The 12,254-nt window shown below is 36.2% G+C and overlaps 1 protein-coding gene across 1 annotated transcript; it reads right to left on the reverse strand.

Annotated features, from left to right (window-relative positions):
• Positions 1-3: 3 nt before the first annotated feature.
• LOC117414176 (complex I assembly factor ACAD9, mitochondrial-like) lies at positions 4-12,030 on the reverse strand. The gene is made up of 18 exons (XM_058999833.1): positions 11,760-12,030; positions 11,382-11,475; positions 11,078-11,179; positions 10,777-10,883; positions 10,310-10,410; positions 9,286-9,364; positions 7,931-8,105; positions 7,720-7,793; positions 7,229-7,304; positions 6,468-6,538; positions 6,053-6,172; positions 5,239-5,367; positions 4,034-4,113; positions 3,627-3,753; positions 3,366-3,443; positions 2,390-2,518; positions 1,225-1,297; positions 4-962 (listed from the first exon to the last, which is right to left on the reverse strand). The coding sequence occupies exons 1-18, from the start codon at positions 11,928-11,930 to the stop codon at positions 862-864; spliced, it is 1,887 nt and encodes a 628-aa protein (XP_058855816.1). The 5' UTR covers positions 11,931-12,030; the 3' UTR covers positions 4-861.
• Between the last annotated feature and the right edge of the window lie 224 nt (positions 12,031-12,254).

Genomic DNA, 12,254 nt, shown 5'->3' on the forward strand with positions numbered 1-12,254 from the left:
CTGTCTAGGTTAATCAAAGTTTTATTCAAGTGGATGAATACACTTGAACCAAAATGCTGTTTTACACCAAGAAATTTGCTTTTGTATTTATACATTTCAAAAAGCGTTAAAGTTGCATTTCTTGCAAACACTGCAGTTTGTTCTGTAATCCTTTAAGACATCAAATAAGCAAATACGTTGAACAGATTAGTGTATAAAAAAAAGCTGTATTCTAATGATTAATTACACCTTGCAATGAAAACACAGTATTTGCTCATAAAATAGGCATGTCTTCTCTGATTGTGACGTACACAGAAGTAATATCAGAATATTAATAGAAAATCAACGGCATTACAAATGAACTAAATCCAAATCATTGTAGTAACTTTGAGATACAGTACAATAATAACAGCTCTAAATGGTTTCATTTGCTGTGTTTCTGATCTCAGTCGGGACCCACAGGGAGCACTCCTGTGAGTTCTGGGTGGAAAATCGTACAGGGCTCCAGTAACTTCTACCAGGCAGACAGCCGCCGAGACTTACCAGGCTGGGCTCTTGCCTGCAGGCTTCAGTAGCTTAAGTGAAAATAAGAAGTAAACTACAAAATATATGTATATATATTTTTTTTTTTAATTAGTTTGTTACAGTATTTAAAAATACAATTATTTACAAACTGTAGTTTTATTCTTTTTTTTATCAAGTTATTGTTAAAATAACAAGACCCACTTTTATTAATTTTATTATTTTATTTTTTTTTAATCTCAACACTGGTTAAATAGAAGGACAAGTTAAGGATTCTGATGTGTAAAATCCTGGGCAAATAAAACAATAACATGTTTTTACCCATGCAGAATTTTTTTCTTCACCCTACTAACAGGATCTTCAGAAAGTTCTGTCAAGTGGATGAGAACATACATAAGCCCGCTTTTCCAGCACCTGCATGGCAATCTTCTTTATGCTATCATCATTGTTTTCAGGGGAATCTGAAACAGAACAAGAAGTAGACCTCAAAGCAGCTCAATCATAAATTCAGCAGTAAAACTTTAAACGACACAGGGGTTGATTTGATCAACCAATACCTGCTGGGATCAACCACAACTGCCTGAGCATTTTACAGCACCACAGAATAAGTGGTTGCATCAACCACTTATTATTCAGGGGAATCTTGGGATACGTGGTTGATGGATCTCTGTATTAGAATGTTTGTCAATCAATTTTTCGGTGAATATTCTGTGTTCTACTTACTCTTTTCCAGCTGAGCCATTAGGTAGTTGTTCTGGAAATAGGCTTCAGCGCAGAAAGTATTTGCAATCAGGACCTAAAAACAGCATAGAAGGAAAAAAATAATAATTAAAACCTGTGAGCATACTACAGTTCAGAATCTTTTTTTCATAAAACTTTCATAAACTCTATATGCTTGTTCAAAGTAAAATCAGTCTGACATTTTCAAAAGCACTACATGATCTTTATAACATCTTGTGCTTTCATAAATTGGATATTTGTCATTATTAGAGATACAGTACTAAAGAACATTCTGTAGCATTTCTGCCAAACATATTAGATCAATTAACTGTTTTTACTTAAGCTGGCTGTAGCTCACATTTGACAAAAGAAGCAATATTTTACAATCTAGCTCCAGCAAAAGCCATCTGTTACCAATATACACCTTAAACAATATAGCCCAGTGTCTTTGTAATACATTATACAGTACGTGTACACGTTTCAAAAGGAGGAGGAAAGTGTAACCATATGTTAGATCGGTTAATCAGCAGGTGGCTAGATTATCTTCTGCAAAGTAATGTTTTTGAAGGAAACAAATATTTCTTATTTGGGGTGTGTTGCACTCTGCTTAACATAACACATATGAAAATGCACTTTTGCTTCAGTACAGAAAACAAAAAAGGCAGATAAAATCCACACGAGAGGCTAAACTGTTATGCATCAGGGTTCCCTCACTTGTGAGGTTAGTAAGCAATTTCCACAAAGGAAACTAGATCATAATCAATATTGTTTTGAATTGTTACTTTAATCTGGTTCACTTGTTCAAATTGCCAGGAACCAAATCATTTGCTGTTAATGGTGGGGAAAGGTTTCCTCTTACCCAGATTACTTGGGTGATAATCACAGCAATGGCAGTCACAAAAAAGCCAGGTTGTGTTGAGCTGGCACTTGAGATAACACATTACAGTATTATTGTACAGTACTATTATCCCTGCAGTTTAGGCAGGTGCAATAGCCCCAATTTAAAATCTACTACTGTATGTGATTCTACTGCTATTCATAGCAGTTTACAATATCATTCAGTAGAATTGTATTCCACAGAACAAAATGTCAAGGGTTGGTGTGTGATGTATATTTATTAAACACACACAGTGCCCGCTATGATCTTTGACAAACGTGTGAAGCTTACCTCATGGTCATGATTGCGTAAGCCAATGCTAATGGAGCGGCTTGCTCTGGAGAGAACAGCAGTCATGGCGTACAGGTTAATAACAATATCTGCCACTCTTTTTAGAACCAACTGTTCATCAACAATAGTCTAGGGGAAAAAAAAGAGAGATACAGAAACAAGTTATCTACTTTTGCATGAGTTCTTGGTTGAGTTTTTTTTTAAAAACTATATATTGACTGGAGGTCATGGTGACCTATAATGTGTTATTAATCTTTGCCACTCTGTACATGTTACTGGCATACATGATCTAAGCTGCATTAAATTAAAATGTTTCATCCCTTTAGAGCCATCTACTTTTCTAATAGGCTAGTTCATGCATACATTAAATAAACAAGTCTTGTTTATTTTCAGCTGTTAAATCCCAAAAGCCATTAACACACGACAGATTGAAAAAATTACACAACGCAAATATGTTAAGAACCAGCACCACTTCTAAGATGTTTATTATTTTCCAAGTAAAATGGTATTTATTAAAGGCAAAAAAAAACAAAAAAACAAAACATACTGTATAGAACTTTACTGACAAAAAAAAGCCAGCTGTCAAGCAGATGCTATTACATCATCTTCACTGGGTAACAGGGACTTGTAAATGTATCCCAAATGTTTTGGATAAGCTGTTTATTGTGCAAGTTGCTAAGGAAACTAGCGATAGTCCCAGTTTAGGCCTTGTTTTATGTTTACACCTGAGCATACCAGTCCAGCTCAAACACAGATTATCTGTTCTGCCTAAAACAATCCAACACTGAAAAATCTCTAGGACATGTATTGAAACAAGCTACAGTGTATAATCTATATGACTATGTAAAAGGAAAAAAAAAACAAAAAAAAACCCAACACCACCTAGTGATAGTGAAATGTGAAAAGGTAAATTCTATATATGCTTAATGTATAGCAGTTTGGTCACAATTATAAATGAAGATGAGTAAAATATTACCTTGCCAAATCTGTAAAGTAAGCTTTCCACTGTTGTTCCAAAAGAATAAACATTCTCTTCAAGTTTCTTACTATTTTCCTGAAAAATGAAGCAATATTTTTCAATAGTTTATACCAGTATTCTGCAAACCTACTGTATTATGTTATATTTTGGTACAATTTTTTCATTTAAAAAATTGTCCATGAGTTGCTAAACAAATTCATAAGTACATGAATACTGGTGTGTCATTATTTATTTATTTGTTTTAAAGTCATGGCTTACCATCAAGCTGGGATGCACTACACCATCTTTGCCCGTCAGCCCAAAATCAACTTTCTTGTTTACAGTGTCACGCAGCCTCTTTCCCAACATCTCGAGCACTACTCCCAAATTACCTTTCTTCATGTCCCTGAAATATTAAAATGCACATGAAATGTATGCGGACCATTTTAAAAAAAGTAAACATACTAATTCCGCTATCTCGCTCTTCTGAACTTCATTTATTTGCAATATATCACCATTACTGTATCACTCCTGCATTAGTTATTCAAAACAAGAAGGATGGATGGGGGTATGGAACAAGCTGCTTTTAACATTAAACCTTTACTGTATAAACATACTATTTTTTGGGATGTTTGTGAAATTTGTTTAACTACATGAAATGAAATAAAGTGTAAAGGATACATTACTTTATTTTTCCTGTCAGGATTTTGCCTGCGTACTGCATTCCAGTCAGTGCCACGTACACTCTCAGAATTTCATTGGTTCCCTGTCATTAAGTAAACATTTAGATCATTTATATAATAATGGACATTCTAAGAAGACAGAAAGCCTGTGGCTGTCAGAACTGGATTAGCTGGCAAAACTCTTAAGCTATTTGGAGTACAAGAACTATGAACATTTTATTAAATATTCTCAATTTGCAGTTTTGTTCTTGCCCTTTAGTAAAACAAACATGTCTAGCTGGTACATGACAGTTATTCATGCATGCTCTAGTTTATTTCCCCCCACTGGTGCAGGAATTGTTTCTTTTGTGGAATTCTTAATATTACAAAGGAGTGAGATACAATAAGCAGCTTCAGTCAGTTAAAGGGGCTGCCAGTGTTCTACTGGGAAGCCAAGTGGCTGCTGAAAAAGGAAGGATCTTAAATAGATCTCGGCAGGGGTCGCAGCTCTGAATGCGCTGCACATTGCAAACTGCTCTTCAAACTGGAAAAGTTATTATCATGGGGCAGCACAGACAAGTGAAGAAAAAAGGGTTATAGTTCACATGATATGGAATGGATGATTAGAAAACTAAATATGTGATCCCAATGAGCTATTAATAATCAAATATTCAGTGTTAACTACCGGTAATTAAATGAATTAACCTTAAGATTATTATATCGCCTTTGACATCTCTCCCATTAAAAAAAAAAAAAAAGAGCAGATAATTTTGCAGAATCATGCCATTTTAATCTATGCGAGAATGTTTAACTAATTTCTACATTCAGTTTGTATCATACTTTTCGAACACCTTGCCATCTCACTTGAAGTCCTTCTCAATCCTTTTTATTTTTGAGACTGTTCTAATGTTGATAGGATTTTTTTTTTTTTTTTTGGCCAAACAATTCCTTGTTTTTCTTACGTAAAGAAATCCCACAAAACGTGTCTGGGGATGTGTTCTCCAATTTTATTGCAATTCCTTGACAGTAATAGCGATGGTCTTGTGACTGAAGGTCAAAGTTCGACCAACCTCTCTACCGCCACCCTGTCTACCTGCAATGAGTTTTTTTTGTCTGACGAATATGAACCAGCCTGAACACAAAACAATTCTAAAATCAAATTATTATATAATCAGAGAAATACTGTAAAGTCAGTTACCTAGGAAAACAAACACGGCATTAAATAGTACCTCAAAAATGGGCAGAATTCTACAGTCCCTAAGGTAACGCTCATAGGGGTAATCTTTTATGTACCCCAATCCTCCAAGAACCTGCAGGGCCTCACTGACGCAAACCCAGGCACCCTCAGAGCTGAAAATCTGAAACACAGAACAACTAAGCAATACTCAAGAGAGATTAGTAAACTGTCACATTTACATCTTCTATATTAAATGCATTTGTCATCATCTGGGAATTCTTAATTGTTTTGTCCACATTACCACTCATTTCAGCTAGTCTTTGTGCATTACTGCAAGAGTGTTGGACATTTAAGTGGAAGGGCTTACCAACTGAACCCTGAAACGAGGCACTGTAAACGCATGTCTGTTAAAGCTTGGGGTTTTAAAAAAAGATCAGTTAGACGAGTCTGTTTCGCATTAGAATTATTGGCATTATCACAAAATGCGTACCAGCTGTAAGGTTTTCTCAAACCTTGGTCCTGCTAAGATTACACTGGAGATGTTGACAGCTGAATTATTTTTCCGACTACCTCCCCATACATCAAACATCTACATTTACTGGGATCTTTTTTTATTTTATTATGTTTTGGAATTAAACAACAAAACAATAGATTAAAAGCACAATTTATGATTTAGCAACCCAAAACGGATATATGGTGTAATTATCATTATACAACTTTCTTTACCAAAATACTGCTACGAACTCAGTTTTCACATCCTACACTACTTTTTTGTGTGTCTTACTTTGACAACTATTTGACTAACATTTATGTACATTTTAGAACAAAGTGAAACAGAAGACTGTTGTGTGTGTTCTATTCCTTACCTTCACCATGGCAGCTTCTACAGAACAATCAGGCACTCCTGGACGGTCCATCATTCCAGCAGTCAGGTACGCCATGCTCTCCATTACATATGCTTTCTGTGCCATCAGCGCAAACTTTTCCTATTCACAAAACAAACATTACAGCAAACCAACTGGTACACAAAAGCGTTGCAGTAGTTTGGGCTCTTACAAACCTGTAGGGAGGACATTTTTGTTATGTAAAAGCTGAATTTGACTTTCCTAAAATGTGTTGTGGGTACAGTTGTTTAAACCTTGTAGGGGCTTCCTACAACCTTGAAAATGAGGTATGTTTTATTTTAACAAAATGTCTTTGAAATCACAAGATGCTTGTGATTTCTGTTCAGTGATCCAGCATTAAGGGCTGTTCTTAAGGCAGAAACCCAATTTCCAATACCTGAATCATTCCGAACTCGGCAAGACTCTTGTTGAATTGTTTCCGTGTCCCAGCATACTCTGCCGTAAGCTCTACGGAAAATAATAATAAGAAATGTTCTGGTAGAAGATTTAATCTCTACACAACTTTTTTTTTCCTGAAGCAAGATAACTGAACCACATACCGGTATGTCATTATTTATTTATTTATTTGTGTTTTTTTTATTGCTGGGCAGAAACATTATAATAAAATAGGCTAAAATAATAGTCTTAAATGTATAATAAAAATTGTCCACAAAACAAGAACACATTACAGGTGCCATTACCAAAAAGTAGGTCAAACAAAACAATTTGCATTAGCATTAGTCAGGACAGAATAAGTTATTAAACAGTGTAAAGTGACAGGGAAAAAGTGGACTGCAATGATTTTCTGTACATCTAATGTTAGTCTTCAAAGCAAACTGGTAATAATTGCTGTATATGCTGCAGAAAACCCTGTCTTTCATCTCTTTATTTTGATCAAAGCAATCTCAATGCAACAGGGCATTTCCACAGGCAAACTGGTCACTTCAGCTTACCGGTTTTGGCAGGGAGTTACACACAAGCTGATTTTAGTGCTGCGGTTTGCTATTTAGTGGTATCGTGTTGCTTCAGCAAATCAACAAAGTCTGACTTAACAGAACAGCCCCAAAAGAATTTGATAATTCGCATGAAAAATGAAGAATCTGACCACATCCTAGCTGGACAAAGCTAAAGCAGGTTACATGAAAGTGCTCCTCTTACCTATGAGCTTCTTAATCATTCCTGCAGATGCACTGCCCATACTAAATCTGCCACTGTTGAGGATATTCATGGCAACCTGGCGAAAGACAGAGAGTGCAATGACAGCCTGTCCCCAAAATAACCCTTTGCTGCGCTACCAGAGCTACTGTAGTGTTTGGAAACCAGTACAGTATCTCTTCCCAAATAAAATTCACTGAAAACATTCTTAAAAAAAAAAACAAAAAACACATTTACACAACAGCACAGATTTAAGTTTGAATGTAGACTCTTAAGATAAATCTACATACAGTATTAATCTGAAGACTGATGCTCAGTGAAATTGAATAATGCCATACAATGATTGTTTTGTTTTAATGAATCATTGTGTATTTGTTCACACACGCTATGCACAAGTGAATCGTTTCCCAAGATTAAAATAGGGAGGGTCTTGGTCGTTCATGTTCAGAAGCTGATTTTGCACAATGGCCCTTCAGTAATGTTTTAACACTTACCTTAAATCCACCTCCTACTTCTCCAATTACGTTTTCTATCGGCACTGGAGTATTTTCAAAATGAACTTCACAGGCTGAAACAGGAAATTATAGACTTGAAACTATAAATGGATTAATTCACTTATGTAATTTCACTTTAATAAACGTGTCATGATCTAACAATTTGCTGCAAGACATGCAACATGAACAAATGAAGAATGAGTATTCTTACTGTTAGATCCTCGAATGCCCATCTTGTCCTCAGGTTTCCCACTGGTTATTCCACCAAATGCTCTTTCCACTATAAATGCTGAAATTTTGTCTTTCGTGTTACCGTCTTTGTCAACAACTTCAGTTCGTGCAAATACCGTAAATACATCTGCAATGCCACCATTGGATATCCAAATCTAAAAATAAAAACAACGAACAATTCAACGGTAAACCATTTCCAAATTCAATAACCATACATCAAAATAATATTGAAATACAAGGGTTGCAGTATATTATCATGTACGGATTTGCATTATAGAGCTCTGCACCGCAACACAAAGAGCTTGTTAGCCTGACCATTCCCAGCCATTCAGCAGGCTAACAAGCATCATTCAAGTGGCTCAACAGGACACCTAGTGGAAGATTGCTGTCAATACATTCCTAAAACTCCAATGGATTTACACAGAGACACATGTGACCTTCCTGGGCCAAGAAGCAACACCACAATCTGAAGAAGCAGATACCAAGGAGCTTACATTGTTCAATCTAGTTAGTGGAGAAAAAAGAAAAAAAATAACCACCACCAGATATCTAAAAAAATGTTTTTTCTGATTGCTGAAAGTAATACAGCACATTGACATTGATCAGTAACAGACTGGGTAATGTCATGCTTTTTCATTTCAATTAAATTAATTGAATCAGGTTGCCTTAACAAGGTCACATGACACACCCAGCTGCTATAAATTGAAACCCTCAGTTTCACTCTGTTCTTTTTCACTACAGATATAAAGTTCTGAATTCTTTTGTTTTTTTCTTAAGTCTCAAACAGCGCTCTTCCCCCATTAATATGGATTTGCATCTTTTATTCTGCCAAAGTTTCGTCTTGCTGCAGTAAGTGAAGAAACACCTGTGGATTTTAGCTGATGTGGAATGCAGTTTTGAAGAACGTTTGTGTCGACCTTCCATCTGGAACAGTTCTTGTACATTAACAGGAGATCGCTTGGAATCAACAGGGACCGTGAGTGAACTAATGAACCAAGGGGTTTCATTCATGGCCTTTATTTTATAGAAAATCTATGGCTATGTCTGCTAATTTATTAATTGCTTTGTTGAATAAAGCAAGCTTTGGTTTATTTTTTGCACAAAGTTTATAAAGTGTAATTTATTCTGTCTTCTCTCAGATTTTACGTGTTAATATTGCTGTTGGCACTTAATCCACTGAAAACTATTTATAAATCTGAACAGCTTTCTTTTTTTAAAACCTCTAATTAAAAAAAAAAAGACAAATGTAATCCAGGCCAAGGAGTCTGCACAGACAACTTTCCAAACCGTCACCTAGGTGATGCTGGTCATTACTTTACATAAGTTGCACTTTACCTTTGAGCCATTGAGTAAAAAGTGCTTCCCGTCTTTGCTTGGAGTTCCTCTGGTCTGGATGGATGCAGCATCGCTGCCACTGTAGAAATACAAGTCTATTACAATACTACAATAAAGAAAGAAAATGCAGATTTTATCAACACGCCATACTGGAAAAATAACCCTATATATGCAATGCTGGGGATACAAATGTAGTTGAGGGCCATAGTTCAATACAACTGACCTAAAGCATTTAACCCACAGTATACAGACCATGTTTTCAAGAGTAAACTATTGTCTGACTGTAACAAGTGACTATGATTCTGAAACAGTAACTCTGATGATTACATACTGTATTGTTACTGAAGGTCAATTAGTTTACATATTGCCTAATAAAAAAACAAAGTTTTGGACTGTTTTATTATTCACTGTTTGGAGTACAAAGAAAAGCTGGAAAGCACCTGCCATAACGCTGGCACAAGGTTCTTCTTCAGTGGCCACCACTAGCCAGAAGGACTCAAAGATTGACATTTTCTACACTGCTGCTTGTGAAACATTAGATACAGAAGCATCTGCTCACCGGACACCTGTTATCAGCTGTCATATGGTCGTGATTGGAAGTGTAACAGTGCTGCAGTTTTAATATATTACACAATATGTTAGGGATTTTATTTTAACATGTGGGAGACAGTCCATAATAAAAGTTCTAAATAGTTTCTTGCTTCTTCTAATCTTAGGACAGTTGACGATAAGTTAGTTTATTCTAAATAATAACAGCAGCAATCGTAACAAATCTAGTTCTGTATGCACTACTTTTGTGTCCTGGGATGCCTATGTATGTGAAGGACACTATATAAAAGTGTAACTGGAATGGTATGGTATAGGAGTTTATTTTTCTTTGGTCCTTTCCTATATTTAACATACGTCAAAAACCTACGCTTTTACGCTTTTGGTATCGCACAGGAAAGATAATGTCATGGAGAACTTGCATGGCTATATTTCTCTCATTATTCAGGTGACATTGAAAGAAGGGCTCAGGACCTACCTTGCAGGCTCAGTGAGACAGAAGGCAGCAACATGCTCCCCGGAGGACAGCTTGGGCAGGTACCTGGCTTTCTGCTCTTCATTACCTGCAATCAGGATTCCCTAGGTACAGGAAACAAGAGTTATTTTAATGTGACATGTGTTTAATGCATGAAATATTAATTTACAGTTCAAAATAGGGGTGCAAAATTCCCATCTGCTAGATCTTCTGGTTGCTCAATCATGCTGTTATTAGAAATATGGAAAATGCTTTCACAACTTAACCGATTACTGTACATGTATAGCATGTTGGCATTCTGGCAGAGTTCTACATTCCCAAAATATATATAGCATGCAATGAAAACCTCTTGTCTTACAGTACTGTATCCAGAACCATGGCTTTTGCATTCTTGAAATAAATGAACAGGATTCATTCTTGCTTCTTCACAGAAGCATTTTTATATTTAAGAAACTATGCTGACAAGTTACCTTCAATCCAATGGCTTGATGAGCTGCTAAAGTGACAGCGATGGCTGCATCTAATGATATGATTTCTCCCAGGCGTGCATACATGGTGTTGGACAGCCCCAGACCCCCTGTAAAATACAACAAATCCAGCATTTAAACTATTAATAAAACACATGACTATGAAAATCACTGTACCTTAATATGTTCTGGTTTTCTTGAAAGAGGGGAGGCAGGAGATTAGAGTTCTAAAATGATACAGTAGTGGCTCATTATCCACTTGTGTGCCCACACTTGAATCACACGTCCACTCCTTTCTCCTCACCGTATTCTTCAGGAACCTGCATTCCAAACAGCCCGAGCTCTTTTAATCCAGACATGGTTTCAGGTGGGATTTTTGCCTCTTCATCAATTTTCTTGGAGTCCACTGTAACATAATAGATTAGATTAATACACAAAACAAACCTCACAACACAACTAGTATGCGCTAAACACTTTTTTTTTTCTCCAGTTGACTTACAATAAATATTGAAATAGTTAGACAAGAGTGAATAATCCCACAATCTATACCGATGCAAAACAAATACTGTTTGTTAAAAAAAAAAAAAAAAAAAAAAAAGCAAGCTTACCATCTTCACTGAAAAACTTTTCCACTGGTGCAACAAGTTGATTGAGTTCATCTAGCTCTTCGTTGCTGATTTCTGGATACGGAAATACTTCTTTCTAGAAGAAAAATATGCTAAACAAGGGTTCCCTTAAATATACTAGTATAGTATTTTGCCAAGTGTCACCGGAGTTCTGCAGAGATATCAATACAAAATGCAAACGCATGCGTTGCAGATGAACTAATGCAATGTACACAACCGAAGCTGAACATTATCTGAAACTGCCACGCATTCTCTTGCGTGATCCAGTCAATGTGTCGCAATTTTTTTTTTTTTTTTTTTTAATTTCTGTACCTGTTAAATTCGGTAATGTGGTACTGATTCCACAGCATTCGTACATACCTTGGCAATATTGCCTAGGAACAGGTCTTTTGCATAAGCCAAGCTCCTGGGATGTGTTCTGAAAAACCGGGGGCTCTGAGAATCCGTGCTGCGCACACCCCAGGTTTTATTCAGTAACTTCCCTCCCGATTTCACTGCTCTAGAAACCCGAAAAAGTCCATTTAAACTCATCGCAACAGCAAGCTGTTTTCACAGAACTGCCTATCCTTGTCTTGATGACTTGGTTGACTCTCTTTGTACCTTTCACCTCATTCTGTCCCTCTTTGATGACGCAATGTTACAGTATACGAATAGCGTATCCACGTGCATTTCCTTTTATGGCCACAAGATGACGCACATTCTTAGTTTCTGTTCTTCCCTTTTTACATGTTCTGACTTTTCAGTACTTGTTCTTACAGAATTTACACTGGCTGATAAAATATTCTTTAAAATTAAGTATTTGTCTTGGGACACAGACCTTTTTTTATTTCTTTAACAAAAATGCCATGTTGTGTG

The sequence above is a fragment of the Acipenser ruthenus genome, chromosome 25, assembly GCF_902713425.1.
Source record: "Acipenser ruthenus chromosome 25, fAciRut3.2 maternal haplotype, whole genome shotgun sequence".
In the NCBI taxonomy this organism is placed as follows: domain Eukaryota; kingdom Metazoa; phylum Chordata; class Actinopteri; order Acipenseriformes; family Acipenseridae; genus Acipenser; species Acipenser ruthenus.